Source organism: Ricinus communis, chromosome 5 (assembly GCF_019578655.1).
Source record: "Ricinus communis isolate WT05 ecotype wild-type chromosome 5, ASM1957865v1, whole genome shotgun sequence".
Lineage (NCBI taxonomy): Eukaryota > Viridiplantae > Streptophyta > Magnoliopsida > Malpighiales > Euphorbiaceae > Ricinus > Ricinus communis.
In genome coordinates, this window is record NC_063260.1 from 3,941,986 (window position 1) to 3,961,616 (window position 19,631).

At 27.0% G+C, this 19,631-nt stretch overlaps 1 protein-coding gene and 1 long non-coding RNA gene across 2 annotated transcripts; both read left to right on the forward strand.

The window, feature by feature from the left end:
- Nucleotides 1-4,853: 4,853 nt before the first annotated feature.
- LOC107262537 lies at nucleotides 4,854-5,648 on the forward strand. The gene is made up of 2 exons (XR_001536413.2): nucleotides 4,854-5,290; nucleotides 5,435-5,648. It is a non-coding gene; the product is annotated as an uncharacterized LOC107262537 (long non-coding RNA).
- Nucleotides 5,649-12,846: 7,198 nt separating this feature from the next.
- LOC8287964 (glutathione S-transferase DHAR3, chloroplastic) lies at nucleotides 12,847-18,441 on the forward strand. Its single transcript, XM_048373823.1, has 6 exons — nucleotides 12,847-13,133; nucleotides 14,086-14,176; nucleotides 14,372-14,515; nucleotides 15,295-15,412; nucleotides 17,377-17,517; nucleotides 18,082-18,441. The coding sequence occupies exons 1-6, from the start codon at nucleotides 12,911-12,913 to the stop codon at nucleotides 18,166-18,168; spliced, it is 804 nt and encodes a 267-aa protein (XP_048229780.1). The 5' UTR covers nucleotides 12,847-12,910; the 3' UTR covers nucleotides 18,169-18,441.
- The last annotated feature ends 1,190 nt before the right edge of the window (nucleotides 18,442-19,631 follow it).

Consider the following 19,631-nt stretch of genomic DNA (forward strand, 5'->3'; position numbering starts at 1 on the left):
AAGTCTGTCGTTTAAAACTAATCTTATTGTGTTGTGGTCAACAATTGAACCTTGTAGCTTAAAAAAAATATTAATTTGTTTATTATAAATTTAATAGTTGTTTTGAATATTTAGATGAACTAATCTAAGTAAACGCAATAATACCATTATCTAACATTAGAAGTGTTTATGATTCTAAATTTAATAATTATATATTTATTATTATAAGAATATAACGAGTATATATAAATAATACAAAAGGAACATACAAATTTGTTGAAAGGGTCTTACTGATTGTATAATCTGGTTAACTTGGTCATTTTTTAATTAAATTTATTAATAAATAATATTAATAATTCATCAAGTATAAGTCTAACTCTAAAAGTTCGACTCTATCAAGATTTTTATTAAATAAAAATTATATTTTATATATAATAGACCATTAAATTTGATAAAAGAACATGTAGTCTAAATACAACTAAAAGTGACATTTCAGTTATTAGTTCTTTTTATAGAATATGATTTTTAATGAAAAAATAGAAAAATCTATAGAAAACATTATTAGTAAATAATATTAGAATACATTAAAATACAAATCCAACTTTATACATAGTAAATTATTAAACTTGATTAAAAAATTTAAGGAAAAAATGTGAAGTATAGTAATTAAAGCTAGCATTCCTATTTTTTTATTGGAGAATAGGATTTTTGATGGAAAATTAGAATAAAGAAGATGAATAGAGAAATCTATATAGAAAATAATTTATCATACTTTTATATGAAAAACTAGACTATACTGTAAGTGCGGTATTTCTCATATATAAAATATTATGGTAGTTTAGATTATAAATGTATAATAATTCATACACTTAAAAAAATTAAGTGGAATATTTTAGTTAAACAAGTTAAATTAACTAGAAACGTATAATAGCGTAGTTGAAAAATAAAAATTATATATAAAATATATAATTTTATTTACGAAACTTTTAATAAAATTCTAACTCTATTTTAGAACATATTAAATAAAAAATATATTATATTTTTTAAAATTATCTTAATATTCGACAGTATTTGAATAATAATTTTATCATGTAATTCAGTTTTGCTTCATTTTATCTAAATATAACTTGTATAGGTAATATAAAATAGATAAAATATTGTTTATAGTTAAAGATAATATACTATGCTAAAAATATGTTCTTCTTTGTGTTTTTATCATATTTTTTTATTTTATTTTTAGAATTATTGATTTGATTGATAAACATATTAATCGGAAAAACATTTTAAGTAGATATATTTTTCATTAATTAATTTATCTTTTCATTTAATATTTATTATTAACTAAAACTATTTTAAGATATTCTATAATAATGATTTAAGTAGAATTTTTTATAATTTTTGAATTAATGAATACAAAAATTATATAAAAAATACTATGTATAATAAATTTATAATAACTAGTCTAACTATTAACATTCACGTATAATGCACGTAGATAAAAAATAATATATCTATATATAAAATAGGCAAAATATATAATTATATATTTAAATTTTAATTATTAAATTATTTTAATATATGAATCTTTAATTTAATTTAATAAATATTTAAATTTTATTTTATAATTTTTTTTATATTTTTAATTTAATTTAAGATATATAAATTATATTTTTTGATAATATTAAAATATTTAGCATTTAATATATATAGATATATTAAATGAAGATAAAGGGTTTAAAAAATACAAATTAAAATTTTATAGTGATGAAATAACTAAAAATTGGGATGTAAGACTACCCATTTGGCATATAAAAAGGTAGCTTGTTGATTATTCCCAAAACAACTTCCACATGCAATTAAATGGGACTTTGGGATACAAAAAGATCCTCCTAATGGCCATAAAGAGTGATGCAGGCATGAAGCCAGAATTACAGGCATAAAGCTATTTCTCTGAGAGGGCATGAAATCAACTTGTGGGTCAACCACATGTCAATTTATATAATAACTCATTATATAAATGAAATTGTAATAACTAATTAAATATTTTATAAAATGAAAACAGAAATTATTAAAGTAATAATTATTTAGTTAATTATTATAATACTGTTCATATAATGAATAGCCATATTTATCATTATATATATACACATACATTTGGAAAAACAAGTGAAATGCAAGGAAGGAAGCATGAAAAATGAAAGGGTTGTAAAATTACGGGCATGTTTATTTATAAAAGATAATGTTAGTTTTTTTTTTAAATTAAATAAAAATAGAATCTAAAACTTTATATTTACTTGTACTATTTTTTTGAAATGAAAATAAAAAATAATTTTTTATATTTTTAAAATTATAATTAAACTTTGAAAATAAGTTTAATAAGTTTTTGTATTTTTTTTATATAAGAAGTCTCTTGTTTTTAAATAAAAATAGAGAGTATTTACTTTATTTATTTTAAATCTATCTATTATACTTAAAATATTATTAAAATAGAAAGTAATTTTTTTATGAAGTAAAATATTTTATATATTTTTTTTATGAAAACAATAAGTTTTTATTTTCCTTAAAATTTTAAAAATAAAAATGGAAAAGATTATTTACAAGTAAATAGTTCTATGATTTCCAAGATCCAAACATATCTTCATTTCGGCTTTAGTATAGGTGTGATGATTCCAATTTCTAGCATGTTTTAAATTCCAATTGTGTTTTGCCCTTCTAAAAAGTGATCTACAGATAAATGTATGGCTTGAGTTCAGTAACAATGGATAACAACCAAAGAAGGTGATGTGATGCCCCTGTTAGTCTATATGCCCATCATAAGCATTCAAGAAAGCAACAACCCACGTTTGGCCCCCTTGTACATTTAATTCTTTTTAGATTAGACTCTTGCACTTCCTTTTATTTTTATGAAATTTTAAATTTTTTTAATGGTAATTAAGAATATGTATTATGCATCCTATTAATATATATATAGAAATAATTTTTAAATTCTACATATTTTTTATTTTATGAGATTTAATCTATTACATAACATTAATCTCCTATACTTTTATTTAGATGATGTTGACCTTTTGCAAATTATTGTTTTAATCTTAACTTGTAAGAATGATAAGAATTTATTATAATTTAGATTCAAATTATATTTTTATTTTAATAGTAAGTTACTAATTTGATTGGAATGCTACTACTTGATTTTAATTTACTTAAATTAAAATTCTAATTGTTAGATTAAATTAGTTATATTAATTAGGATATGGTATTTTAATTAATAAAAATAAAAGATGAAACTAATAAAAAAAAGTTGTTTATAAAAAATTTCTTTAACTTTTTTTTCCATTTAGGTCCAAGTGAAAATCTTCATAAACATGTGATAACCATCAGACTTAGGCATGTTTTTCTTGGTTTATTTTCGAATTTGTGTAGTAAAAACCCTAGGTTTTTCTTGAAGACTTTAGGTTTGATTCGAAATAAGGACTATGTGTCAACACATATAAGTGCAAGGATTTGGTCCGAAATAAATAAAGTTTCATAAAATTAGAATTATAATGTGACAGCCTGATCTAGAGAAGCAGTTCGACGAGGGCTGGAAGTGGATGCCGGGGCAAAGATAAGATGCCTGAAAAAGAAGCGGCTTCTGCCAGGCTTCTAGGATGGCAGTACTCTAAAATACGGGGGTGTATGAATGAATCGAATTGCACATTGAAATGGGGTGGAAAAAAGTTGATAATATATATGTAAAGAGTTAGAACTAATTATATGAAGTGTCTTTTGATTGTTTGGCTGTAGAGTTATAGAAACTCCAAAGTTAAACGTGTTTGGTTCAGAAAAATTCCAAATTGGAGGAACTCGTGGGAAATTCTCGAACCTACTAAAGGGACAAAACCGTAAGACCAGTATGAGCCAAAGTGGACAATATCTCATGTAATCTGGTTCCGGATCGTTACATATAAGAATTATGCGCTAACAGATAAAAGTGCAAACATTTAATCCGAAATAAATAAAAAATACAGGGGTCATTTCCAAATAAGACATTCTTATAACAAGAACTTGCCTAAATCAAACGAAATATAATATTAACTAAATGCGGAATTTATCATAGAATTATTGTTCTGAATCAAATGAATAATTACTTGAATATCATATTTGACACGGTGAACATAATTGGAAATCTGAATTACCACTTTGCATTTTAATTATTGACACAATAACTAATCGCATGCACGTGTTTGTTAACATGGAAAATGGATTGGCCCCCCAGTCCATTCGAGACCTGAACTCCAGAAATATTATGCAGTACAGGAGCAGAAGCTTTTGCATCTTAATGGTGGACGAAGAAAATCATAGCACTAAGAAACAAAAAAGATTAAGTATTAAAATGATGCTTCTAAGTTCAGTGAACAGAACATGATTGAGACACTACACTTCCCACTTCAAAATTCAAACTGATAATTAAAAAATTTGGTCAGTTAATGTGTTTTTTGCCACTACCCACTTAGATATTTAGTACAAAAGTATAAGAAAATTGAATTACGGTCCTGTTGCGTACTCGTGAGTCTTGTGGTTATGATTTTATGTAAATATTCGATTTCTTCGAATTTAAGAGCGTATAAATAAAATAATAATTTTTTTTAATTTAATTAATATTTTAAATATAATTATATTAAAATTTTTGACAGAATTTTTTGGCCAACCGTACCGACAATAGTCTAAATTAAATTTAAATAGATATATACAAAAAAAATCAGTTTGTGGACATAATCCGTTCGGTATAATGTTGGCGATTATCGATGGACATGAAATGCAATTCTTACATGCATCAAAATTTCTTTTATTTTCCATTTTAAAACGATCAAGTTGGTTAATTTACGTATATTTGTTCCTGCTCTTGCGAGACAACTGGGCATCTGTAACTCCAAGCGTCAACATGAACAGAAGAACGTCAGTATCAGACTGAGGCTTGGTCACCCGTCACCAAATTAATGTGGCCACTTGCTTCCTTTGTGGAGCTCAAAGAAGCACTTGCCCTCTCATCACCTCCATTACATTACCCGAAGCATCATCATCCAGCAGACCATCGTCATTAGTTAAGCAAATATGCTGGAAAGTATTTATTTCAACATTTAAAATACGCTTTTAATCCTAATAGGACACCTTTTAGATTATTGCATAGTAAGCTTTGAATTTTTGTTGCAAATTTAACATTTTTGTATTAAATTTCGAATTTGTCAAATGCAAGAACTGGGCCAACATTATCAAGCACCAACTAGTCTTGGTTTGAGCTTTGTTGTTGCTGATTTATTTCGTCCCATTTCAGGTTCTTTTTCTAATTCCTTTGTTGTTGATTTCTTGTTGTCATAGGTTTGATTTAATGTTATTTTGCCATTGTCGCTACTTTAAATTCTTTGCTAACTTTGCTGATGTACTGAAGTCAGTCATTTACTATTTATCTTGAATGTAGGAAAAGTTGAAGATTATAACAATCTTGGAGCAATCCAAAGTGGATTTATTGCAAGGAATTGATTGTTATAAGAAGTGCCAACTGAAATTATGAACAATTCTTATTTGTTCATAGATCAGGACTGATGGAAAAGTAACTGTTTGTTTTACATTTATGTGTTTAATGTGGGATTTTTTATTCTTATATTTGTATGGAAGTTTAAAGTTTGCATCAAGCTTTATAATTATAATAGAATTATATAAGGGCCCAAAGGCCAATACTTGAATCATAAAACAGGCCCAAGAAAGAGAAATCGAATTATAAAACTTAATCGAACTGAATTGTCTGTTTTCAGTTTTATATAATTCGATTCTAATTTGATTTGATATTTTTAAAAGTTTAATTCTTATATTATAGTTCGATTCTGTTCGGTTTAATTTGAAAATCAATCTGCTTGATGCTCGCCCAAATCTACTTCTCTAGTTCAGCGGTTTTCTAACCTGCACACTTAAGCTGCCACTTGCCTAGGATTTTGACCGGACCATCACCTCTCTATCCCTCAATAGTTATGAGTTTTGTTCCCTTGGAGCTATTATGATTGAGATTTTCACTTTAAACTAAAATTCAAAATTAATAATATATACTAGTTTTCTTTTTAATATTTCAACTCATTAATTAAAAAAATCAAAATTCATATGTTAGATATTTATAATATTACTAACTGTATTATTAATTATTAATTTTATTTACTAACTAAGCTGAATGCTAGAATATTTTAGTAAATTTATTTGTCCATTTTTTTAAAATTAAAATTTGTTATTGCTGATAAAATAAAATATAATTATTGTTAAAATTTAAAATATATATTCTTTTTAAGAGCAATTTTTTTTATTGTATTTCATCTCAGTATTGTTAATATTTCTCATTTTATATAAAACTATTTTTTAGTAAATATTTTAATATTTAATTACATATACAATATATTGTTTGTATAAAACTCATTTAATTTTTTAATTTACATGATGTATTTGAATCTTAATAATTGAACTTGCAATATTTATTATTTATATATTAAAATAATACATCTTACTATTTAGTATAGAAAAATTATATTAATACAATTATAATGCTAAGATGAATGTGTTGGCATGCAGGAATAGATTAGAGCCCATAATGAGTGTGTTAGGAAAAGGTGGTTGGCTTCTATTGAGAAGTTTAGAGAAATGTGTACTGTTTTAATTTATTTAGTTTAATAGATTAGACTTTTTAGAGCTGGATTTATATTTAATAAATTATTAATATTTTTATTAATAAAATTAATTAATAAATAATCTAATTAATTAGGTTATATTAGTAAATATGTCTGTGCTCCCTTTTGCACTTTAATATATTATTATTATGATTATGATTGTGATAGCATATTCAGGTTAATTGGAAGTCCCAAAATTTCAAGCTTATTTCAGTTTCATTTCAACTGACAATCTTCCCCCTGTTTTTGACCGAGATGCCTTTTGTATTTCCATATGTACATTACTACATTATAGTGTAAAATTTCTAAATCTATAATACAGTATATATCATAGCTGTTTAAGGGTTTGAATATCTACTGAGTTTGCTAGAAAATTTTTGGACGCATAATTTCTATCTTAATAAAAAAAGCCGAATTATATTTTAGGAATTTTTATAGACTGACCTCAAAGCCGAGGTAAAACTTTATTTTTATGGTAAAATTTTTTTTTTCTTACAATTATTTTCATTATATTTATATATTTTTTTAGAATTGTATTATAGTATCTTTTTGATATTTTATTAAAATATTTTTAATATATTTTTATTACTGTTAAATAACTTTTTTAGTTTTATTTTAATTATATTTTCATATATTCTAAACTGTATTTGATATATTTTTTATATATTATGGTATAATATTTTGAACACACATCTTCATTTCATTAAAATGCCTTGGCCATTATAAAGAAATATAAAATCATTCAATTCACGAATACTAAATATAAAGATATAAAAAATAATAAATTTATCTCATTTGACTGATTTCATAGTAATACAAATTAAAATAATATTTTAATTATCTTACAAATATACTTTTAGTATCTTTTCCCAAATGAAATTCTGAAAAGAAAATTTATAATAATACAAATTAAAATAATAAATTTTTAATATTTTTTAAATATATATTTTTAGTATTTTTTTCTCACGAAATTCTGAAAAGATATAAAATAAAAACTAAATCTACAATAATACAAGTTAAAAACATTCTTTCAATATACTTTTAGTATATTTTTTTGAATAAAATTCTGAAAAGAAAATTAATAATAATACGAGTTAAGAATAAATAAATTTTAAGTATCTTTTACGTATATTTTTTAATATATTCTTTTCTGACAGGATTCTGAAAAGGTAAAAAAGATATAAAATAAAAATAGATTTTATAATAATACAAATTAAGGTATTTATTAGGTATACTGTTGGTATCTTTTTTCTAATAAAATTCTAAAAAAGAAATTCTATAAATAATAATTTTTTTAAAAACCTTAAAAAATTTGTTTTAACCGTAAAAATAATTTTCTTTAGAAAAAGTAGTGTTCGTGAAATTTCTTCTATATTTTAGGCGAGCTTGGAAATATTGTTCTCTTTGAGGTTCGCCCGATAAATTCAGTCCATTCAAAAAATTCATATGTAAATATTTATATCATATCATATAATCATATAATATATATATATATATATTCCTTAAGATTCTAGGGAAATTTGGCATATAATAAGGGTAATGTTAGGCCTCAAGACATTTTGAAAGTTGGATCGTAAAAAAGAATTTGTTCTTTTGTTTGAAGAGGAACAATTCTACCAGATTCATTTAAGATAGAAATGGATAAATTTTTTGTCTTAGTAATCAAGCTAATGAAAGAAAAAGTAGAGAACGTTTTGGTTTAACAGAAGTTAGTAGTCGTATCAGTATAGTTGGGATTGCCCGACACTTGTGAGATAGAAAAATCCTTGTAAGAAGATCGAGCCAATTCTTATGGAAAGTCTTTTAGTACTTGTTAGCATCCCTTTCCCTTTTCTATGTACTCAATCTACGAATCTGACCTAATCTAATAGGCCTTCAAGGCTCCAAAAAGACCGATGTAGCATGGTATCATAGATGGCATTTACCCTTACCAGAACTTCTTCATTCAGTTATAAAGATTAAGTCTATTTTTTGCTTTTGCTATATATATAAGTGAAAGAGGAGAGGACGAATAAAATTATTTAAAAGAACCTTATAATTACCGTTATTAAGAGTAATGGATTTGGTCTTTTAATAGTTTAATATATTTAAAAAAAATTATTAGTATTACATGGTAGTATTATAAGAATAAAATTTGTATAGAAATAATATAATAAAATATTATAAATAAAGAAATTCTATTAAAAAAGAGAACCAACGAATAAAAAATATTAGAAAAAACTAAATAAAATTTTGTTAAAAAAAAAGATGAACAGAAAGTATGAGTTTTAGATACATCTTAATGCTCTTCAAATAGCAAATATGGACATTATCATCACTATCATCGTTGAATCCAAACTTGGACAAGTAGTGAGTAAATTTTTTAAAATATAGTAAATATTAATTTATATTAAGAAATTATATATATATATATATATATAAAATTTCTTAATATAATATTCTATGACAATTCTTAACAGCTTACCCTCCATTTTTGTGCCTTTAATGGGCTTAGTATTTCCGGCAATTGCGATAGCTTCTTTATCTCTTCATGTTAAAAAAAAAAAAGATTTGGGACGAAAAAAAAAAGGAAAGGAATGAGGTTTCTCTCGCTTTTGGCATAGCCGGCCCTCGGCGGGAGGCCCGCATGACGGGCTATTAGCTGAGTGGTAGAGCGCGCCCCTGATAATTGCATCGTTGTGCCTCGGCTGTAAGGGCTCTCAGCCACATGGATAGTTCAATGTGCTCATTAGCGCCTGACCCTGAGATATGGATCATCCAAGGCACATTAGCATGGCGTACTTCTCCTGTTCGAACCGGGATTCGAAACCAAACTTCTCATCAGGAGAATAGATGGGGCGATTCAGGTAAGATCCAATGTAGATCCAATTTTCTATTCACTCGTGGGATCCGGACGGTCCGGAGGGGACCATTACGGCTTCTCTCTTCTCGAGAATCCATACATCTCTTATATATATGGCACTTACAATCAATCAGAGATAGCTTTTAATTTAAATTTTATAGTTGTAGATAAAAAATTGAAAATTCCATACAAAACCATAAGCATGAATTGTGTACCGACTAAATGTACGGTCAAAGTAAAATATAATTTTAGCTTTATTTTTTTATTATTTTCAAAACAAAGTAGATTTTTTTATAATTTTTTTTTATATTTTCTGACATGCACACAACCAATTAGAAAGTGGTTTTCAAAAAATATATTTATCAAACATTCTATAAATTCATAGTTATAAGTTGGAATTATATACATATTTTTATTTTATATATTAAAGAGAAATTTTTTTAAATTAATCTCTTATATTTTTATATTGGTTAAATTTGAGTGTTGTCTATAATCGATTCCATGAATGATAGAAAAACAACGTGTAAAATATGAAACTCATATGATTTATAGGCTTCCACTTATAAGTTAAATATAAGAAAATCTTTACTTTATTAACCTACTAGATAAAAAAAATAAAAAGTTATAGCTTTCTTAGTATTAATACTATAAATAATAAATTATAGTCTAAGGTTCTTTATCTTTTTCAATTTATTAGACGTCTAATGGCTTGTAGATCTCATCATAAAATACTAAATTCTACTATTAATGATAAATAATAGTAAAAATATTATAAATAAAGAAATAAACAAAACTAAATTGGATTGCATGGCACTATTCAAAGTGGTGAAGGTCTAGGCATCACCAAAAATTTTATATTCTATTAATTGCATGTGCCATGCATAGTAGTCACTTTGGGTAGCGAAAAACGCACAACACATATATATATATATATATATATATTTTTATGATTTGTACGGTATTAATTAATTTTTTAAAAAATAAATTCAAATATTTGTAGAGTTATTTACTAATATATATATAACATATTTGCATATCTCTAGTCAAGAAATTACTTGGCCACATATATTATAATGTTGTTGAAAAATTCATATTTGGTAATAGATATAAAATATTAAAAGGTTGTTAATAAGAAATTAAAAGTAATTTCATAAAAAAATGAAAAAAAATTATTTTAATATATCAACTTAATGAGTCATTTTTGCAGAAAATTTATTATTATTATTATCATCTAATAATATATTATGGACAATTATTAAATCAGTTTTTACAGTGACATTAGTTAAGGTTATAAGAATGTAATTAAAGTTCACTTATGTTAAGATGTATTTAAATTTGGATTTACAATTAAAAAGTTAAAGACTCTTTTTGAATATATTTGAATAAATATTTTGGCTTGATTAGCTATTTTTAATTGTAAATTTTTTTCACTAATTGATAAAAATTTATTATCAAAATGAGAAAAAAGTTGAATTTAATTATAATAAAAAAATTGATATTTTAGTAATTCAAAAAATTATTAAAATTTATTAGTACTAAAATTTGAATCTATTAACTAAATAATTATACACATATTTATAATAGACATAATAAATTTAAAATAAATTATCAACTTACAGATTAACATTCTTTATAAAAAAATTGAGATTTTTTAAATGTTTAACAAAAATATAAAATATAAAATATAAAATATAAATTAGAATAAAATTGAAAAAAGATCTAACATAGATTAATACTTCTATAATATCATTGTCTAAAACTAATATTATATACAATTAATATGTTTCATTATTATAGTCAACAATATATGAATTTTACAATGATAATGATAACTAATTTATAAAAATATATTTTAAATAAGAAATATGACAAAATTAGAAAAGAAAAAAGATTGAAAGAAAAAGTAATAACTCAACATTTAGAATTTTAACAAAAAAGATATTTGATGGAGAAAAATGCAAATAGAGATAGTGAAATGGATTAACATGTTGATTTGGGTGGGCTTGACCAAGAGGGTAACAACAAAGAAATGATCCATTAAATTTGCTACAAGGTCTAATTACACAGTCAATGGCCAAGGAGCTTCGAGATCTTTAAATGACTATATACAAAAGTGGGCTACGAATAGAAGTCTAATTGAAATCGGCTCAAATAAAAATCATAAAGAGTGAGTTTTCTTTAATATTTTTAAAGTCTAAATTTGTGAAAACTTTATTTAACTCTTAATATCCTATTTGGTTAATTGTTAGAGTTTTTCAAATTTGTAAGGGAACTCATATTAGATCATATTAGTTAAATAAGAGTTCTATTTCTCTTAAAACTTTTGATATGTCTTTAAAAAATGCCAAATTCATATGTTATTGGTAGATTATGATTAATTAAAATTTATACTTTTTTTTAAGTCGAATTGCTTGTATCTTGTATTCTTATTTTGAATACAAAACTTACTTATCAAGGAATTCATCTATCCTTATGACGTATTTAGAATTGGAGTTTAAGAGACTTAATTTTTCTTAGGTTCTAATTCTTGATCATCTTACAATCTAACTAACAATTATAGAATTTGATTTCAAGTTATTTATTGGATTTTTAAGTTAGTAATTCACGGATTCATAAGTATTAAGACTTAAAGGTTTTTTAACAGATAGTTCTATTATATTATCTTTACTAAAAATATTAATTTTTAATACTATTATACTGTTTTATTAAAATTAATATATTTTATAATATATGTACTTCAGTTTTCTTTAATAATATATTAAATTTATTTTTTTCTAACTATAAAAATTAGTATAAATTTCATAAATTATAAAATATATTTATAGATGAATTTACTATTATGAGAAATTTTATTATTATTTTAACACTGAAAATATTTATAATGAAAATTTTTAAAATATAATATTATCTGTTATTTTATTTTTAAATAATAACAAATTAAATAGATATTAAAAAGACAGATTTGGCTTACCTAAAATTTTAAGTTTGTAGGCCGGATTTAGACAATGAGCTTAAAAGACGTAAACCCGACTAAATTCCGCCTCTGTCCCGCCGATTAAACATATGTAGTATATATGTTTCAATATATTCATCAAATTATTGAGTTATTTAAATTTATATAGATAAATAATAATATATAAAATATATTTAAGACTAAATTTTGAAAATAATTAATAAATATTATCATATATTTAGAACTATAATTCCACTTATTTTGATTTGATATGAACGCAAATAAAATACCGAAATAAAGAAATCTTGGTGAAAAATAGTTATTATTTAAATATGCCACGTAGGAAAAGATACTAACCGACTCTACTCTTGGCACCAAATAGGCCTCATCTCTGTCTATCAATCAGAATCCAAACGTCATTAGCTAACAAATTTTGCAGTCTTCACTCGCTTAATGTCGACGGCGAGAATTCAATCGATGCCAGCGGCGGCCGTAGCTGCAGCGACTTGTGCTTTCTCTTGTACAATGATGAAGCATCATCACCTTCGTTTTCCTCGAAACAACGCCGTTTTGAGAGGGCGCAACCGAGCAAGAAAAATTGCAATGTCTGCTGTTTCGGATCCTCTAGAAGTCTGTGTCAAAGCTTCTATTACTGTTCCCAACAAACTTGGCGACTGTGAGAATTTTCTCCATTCTTTCTTTTTTCTTCCTTTTAAAAAAAAAAACTATTCGTTTAATGTTTCCGTTTTTCGTTTTTTTTTTTTTAATGAATTCTGTATCTATATGGTGTTTGGAAATATTAAAAGATGCAAGATTTGAATTCTATTTAGTCAACCTACTGTGTCTGGAAATCACATTATTGCTAGAATTCAGTAATTTCAACTTAGAAACAAACATAAGGCGTTATGATAGAAAAAAGTTTATATGATAGGTTCCAAACAACGCTTAATGTTCCCGGAAAGTGTTTAAAAATACAAGAATTCAATTCTATTTAGTCCATTATAGTGTTTGGAAAGCTTGTAGTTGTTGAAATTCAGTTTAAAAAGAAAAGACATTTTGGAATGTAGTTTGGAAGATGAATTCTTGCAAAATCATGCCACTTTCTGCTATAATTTTTTTTTCTTAAATGCTTTGTTTTTGTAGGTTGAAAGAATTGTATATTAGCAACCAACAATATTCCAAAGCATGAGAATTGACTAAATAGAATTTGACTCAATTGAAATCTTGCATTTTTATACACTCTCCAAAACACTCTATTATTTCGAGCAGTGTACAAATTGGTTATGAAAATATTAGTTTATGCATCTGTATACTATGAATAGTTACATGCTTATTTGAAGCATTGTTGAGTGCTCGAATGCTTTCTTTTTAGTTTCAAGTTTTTTTTTTTTCAAAACTTGGATTTTTCTCCACTTCATTTTCACTTTGGAAACTATAATGTATCCATTCTTTTGGCGTTAATTTCAATAACCAAGGAGAAATTAATAAAAATAATTACAGATGATAATGGGTTTTCATAGACTACTGCCATTTAGGTGTTGATTTATATGATGTGCTGAGTTATTTAGTAGTGGTGTGTTGATTCAATAATGGATATGAATTAGTAATATTAGATTTTCCTTCTTCAGGCCCATTTTGCCAAAGAGTGTTGTTGACTATGGAGGAAAAGCATGTCCCTTACGAAATGAAGTTGGTTGATTTGTCCAACAAGCCAGAATGGTGAATAGCCTTTATTTCTTTTATTAATGGTCTTGGATATATTCAGTTTTGAGCTTGACTATAGACATGGAAAAACAAATATATTCAATTCTTGTATCAGTGATTAAAACCAAACCGAAGGTTCTCTTGTTTTGTTCAGTCTTCTTGGTTTACATTGCAATTTATTTTCTTTTTCATATATTCCTTGGTGTGCAGGTTCTTGAAAATAAGCCCGGAAGGTAAAGTTCCTGTGATAAAATTTGAAGAGAAGTGGGTCCCGGATTCAGATTTTATTACACAGTCACTAGAAGAAAAGTTTCCAGATCCCCCACTAGGAATCCCACCAGAAAAGGCTTCAGTGTATGTCGCTTGTTCATTGATCATAATTTCCTGGTGAAGCAATTTTCTTAGCTTCCTTTACTGTGCAAGTGCTTACTGATGATGCTGTAAAGCATGTGTTAAGACATTCTTCAGAATTTAAAAGGCATCCAGTTGTGCTTAAATCATTTAACCTGAGATACATGCATCTTTTTTATTTTATTGTATTTTTTGTTTCTGAAGGTTTTGGTGAATATCACAGGCATTACAATGATTTGCAAAACTCGAAGTTACATTGACTATCTTGTGATTAATTGAGATTTCCATAATTTATTTGTTGATGCTAAATGCTGAAATTGCTGGAACTATCTCTAAAGATCCATCTAGCTGCTGACCTTGCTTTTCCATTTGGAAAGAAGTTTTGTTCAAGTGCTATGTGCTCAATTTTTATCTTTTCCACATGTCCTCATTAAGAATTAAGCTTCTAGATCAGCAGTTTCTTGCATTTCAGAGTTGTTGGTTGCTCAAATGTTTTATTTCTTTTTTTTTTTATCAATACTAGCACTTGGGAATATAAAAATGTTGCTACAGGTGGATTGGTCTTATATCTATGTGTTATTGCTTGGATGTTTCCAGGGAAGTACTTTATTTTTGTTGACTATTATAGATGCACTTTAATGAGGCGTTTTGGTTTTACTACTGCCTTCTTTCTGCTAAATGTTCATGTTACTTAGTTGTTCCATTCCTTGATAGTCTTTCCACAGCTCCCTGAAATATACACAGAGGTTATCTGGTTCAGCTATTTAAGTTTCTTGATGTAGTGGCTCGAAGATCTTCTCCACATTTATTGGTTTTCTTAAAAGCAAAGATGCCAGTGATGGGACAGAGCAGGCATTACTCAATGAGCTAAGCGCTTTCAATGATTATATTAAAGAAAATGTGAGTTCTATTGTGCTCTTCTTGTTAGGTATTTTTTTTAATAGAGAGAATTTTATCAATTGCTATTTAAGTGATAGAGAAGAGTTTCTAATATCACAGTGTCTAAAGTTTTACTCTGTTATGAATGTCTGTGGCATGGAAAAGCATGCTTGTCACAGATTGTTTTAGAAGCCTCTTCGAAAAAATCTTAATATTGATTTTAAGATTTTTTTTTATGTGAAAGTCCATTACTGTTTAATGCCTCAAGAATAATACAGGGTCAAAGAGTGGAAATTAAATGGGGAAAAGTTAGCATATTTGAAGTAAAAGACATTGCATTTTGAAGGATGTTAAAAATAATATAGTTAATCTTGGTACTTTGTGTTAGAGTTAGGGAACCGGGCCAAGATTTGTACTGGCAATAGTGATGGCATGAGATTTGTGCTCTGACTATTCGGGGCGCATGATTGCAATCCCATTCGCCATACTTCAGTGGTAGAATAAAAGATCTCAAGCATCTCAGCCTCCTTTCTTTCCTAATTCTGCACTTCTTGCCCCTCCTGCATCTCTTTTCTATACAAACTAAGACTTCCTTTTGAACTCATTAATTCTTGTACTGAAAACACATGCATGTGGGATAAATAATATTCTGTAGATTTGCTACCTAGTAACTTTGTCAGATATCATGGGAGATGATATTACCAACTCCATAATTCTCAAGTCACTGTTAGCTTTTATTTAATGTTCTCTTTTTTATGCTACAAGAAGTTCTTCTCAATAGCAACTTGAAAAGCATGTGCTATATACAGCTTACAAGTAATCAATGTTTATCTGTCATTTCCCTGTTAAACAAAGATGAGCTAGCTATGTAATCAATGGATGAATGATGGAGATAGCATTGTGATTGCGATGAGGGAATATTCTATTTCCATTTACCTATTCTAAGCAGTAAAATTCAGCCTATAATTGTTAGTCAATGATGCAGTAGGCAACTTTGGCTCAGTCACTGTTGTTTTGTTGGAAATGTGCTTGGAATCTTTGTTTGGTAACTTTTGAGACATTTCATCAGTTATGCAATTTGACGCATTACAGGAACCACCTAAGCTGTCAAAATTTTCCCTTCAAGGAACAGATGATTTATGCTCCCGCACACTTAGTTTCTTAGTTCTCAGAATCAGGGTCGGCTATTAGTTTGACCTTAAACAAAGTCAATCAAAGGAAAAGAATCCATTTAGTTGGTCCCGACTCTCAACTAATTTGGACTGGAGCCTTAAGTGAGTTTAAGTTTGAGAAATAACATGTATCAGTAGCCACTGATTGCCTGCTCATCCCTTACATTATTTATGATGCACTTAGCTATTTGCTGTTGCATCAGAACAAATATAGGAGAGAAGTTGTGCTGCCAAGGAGAAGGGATTTTGAAAGTAATCATCTTATATTGTTGGCAATACTATTCAAGTTCTGGGTTTTTCCAAGCATGTAGATACATGTAGTTCCTACAATTTTTGAAAGGTTATTTGATTATTAGGCGAATTATTTGCTGTAAACACATCGGCCTGATGCGTATGAAATTCCTTCTGCATTTGGACTTTCTTTATTTTGAATGCTTATTAAGTTTGTTTTCGGGAATAGGATCCTGTTCCATGTAGAACAGTTAATAGTGTCAAGAGTCAAATCTTTCTATTCAAGTTTAAATATAATTTCTAGAACTGCTTTTGAGGGCACACGTGCCTAGTTTGTTTCTCTGTTTTCCTCTGTCTTTTCTTCATTGTGGAAGAAATCCTTCTGTATTTTCTTTTTTCTTCAGCTCTTTATTTTTTGTTGTATATAAAGTTCCAAGTTCTCTTATTTTGTGATGGGTTCTGTTAAATCTATGGATGTTTTGACTTTGTTCTTTGTTGTTTAGAAATTTAACAGCATGGTTCCTCATTAGAATGCCATCATCTGCAGATTTATATGATCATTTTTTTACCTATTTTTTAAAGGGCCCTTATATTAATGGAGAAAAAGTTTCTGCTGCTGATTTGGCTCTTGGACCAAAGCTGTACCATCTGGAGGTAGCTTTGGGGCATTATAAGAATTGGACGATTCCAGAGTCACTCCCCTATTTCAGATCTTACATGAAGGTATGTTTAGTAGGAACTAAACTCTGGCATGTTGCATTACCTTTGTAAACATTGTGAGTTCCGGAATGTGAACAAGGTCTTGATGATTGTCTTTTATCATGGGTGGACATAGCCTAAATGTGTGATATCATTGGTGGAAGAGCACGCATAAGTATCCCCCATCCCCTTTTCTTTTTCCTCCCTTTCTTCTTTTTATACTCGTGCTATCTTAATTCATAAGTCATTCTACGAACAAATGAATGTAAATTAGGGTCGATACAGTTTAGGTACTCTTATCCCTAGATGCATATAGCTGCTGTCATCAAACAATATACACAAGATTGTGTTACCTCCTATAAATGTCAAGATGGTGGAGTTATTCTATATGATCTAGCATGGGGAATGTGGTACTGCTCTCCAGGGCACAGTACTAGATATGATCAGGAGCTCATTACTTTGCATTCATGATTTCATGACATCTTAGATTTGGAGTAATTCATATGGAAAGCCAACATGAAAATATTTTCTGCAGATTAGAGTTTAGTGTAATATTTGTGACAACAATATTGAATTACTGTTGCTCAGGCTATTTTCTCACTGGATTCCTTCATTAAAACACGGGCTCTCCCAGAAGATGTCATTGCCGGTTGGCGCCCAAAAGTCATGGGGTAATGTTTCTCCACTGCCACTTTAGTCTGAGAAAATCTCCTGGTACCTACCCCTATTTCTTAAGTAGATTGATGAAGCTAGATCAGATCCTATGTATGCTCAAAACTATATGTGAAGTTGCCCCCTTTTTGTTAGGTGGCATTTATCCCCGCAAATTTCAAATGCTAATGAGAAATTTCCCGATAGTTATGTATCATGTGTGTGTCAGTAAATGATGTACAGGCTTTAATGATGCTTTTGCATCTTTAGCATAGTTGCCCTAATGTTCTCCTAGTATTCTGGCTCTGCTCTTTCTTTCTTTTTCTTTTTCTTTTTTTAATTTTTATCAGGGCATGTTTTTTTGAATCTTCTACTCTGTTATTTTACTTCTATTGTTCTTCTGTCACCATAAGATCAAAATGAGGTTCCTCTTGATCATCCATTGGTTATTATTTAGAAAATAGAGTATTTATTTTGCAAAAATGGGGTCATCATAGAATTAAGATAATAATTCTCCTATAAACAAATGATAATTCTAAAAGCAGTATTTTCTTCAGATCAGTAGACTAATTTTATTAATTTGATATCTGATCTTATGCATGCATGTAGAATCACTGACCAGCTAAGTATTTTTTTTTTTAGTATTTTAGAGAAAGAATTAGTATTAGTCAAATTTGTACTCCTAGGCTAATTCCTTGATAGTCTGATTGGAGGCAATTATTTGAAATTTAAACACTTTTAAGATATACAATAAAACCGTCTTATAGTTATATACGTGATTCTAAATAAAATTTATACATGTAAGAAGGTTAAAATTTAATGAAGGTTTGAATATTAATTTTTTTTTAATTTTATATTTTATTTGTTGGTAAATAATAGTAATCAGAAATAAAATTTATTAATATTTTATTATATCATACAAATAAAATTGAAAATATAAAATAATAATATAAATTTTTTTTTATGAGATGGAATTTAAAAAATTTATAATAGAGTTTATTTTTATTTATAGTTGATTTAAATTGAAATTAAAACTTTTTTATTATATAATAATTATTCTTATATAAAATATGAACGGAGCTGCCTTGAAAGAAATTTGGTAAGGCAGAAATGGAGCAGGACAGGGTTGACTAAAGTAATAAATCTATGTGATTGTACTGGGGCAGCTTATTACTATAATATTTGGCAGCCAGACAGAAGATTTAAGAATATATAGTTTTAAGATAGAGAAAAAAGGTTAAGTCAGTTTGAATACACTTGGCCAACGGTTCAATCTGGACCAGGAACTGAGTCCGAAACTGCTAGTTCTTGTTTGTTCTAGTCACAAGCCGTAACTGATTTGGTTCATAATTTTAGGTCGAACGACTTTGGTTTCCCTTCAATCTTATTCAGTTAATTTTATTTTTTTAGAAAAAAAAGAAAAGCTCTTTTAACATTTTAATTGGATATTGTATTAATATTTTAGTCATTAATTTACATAATTTGGT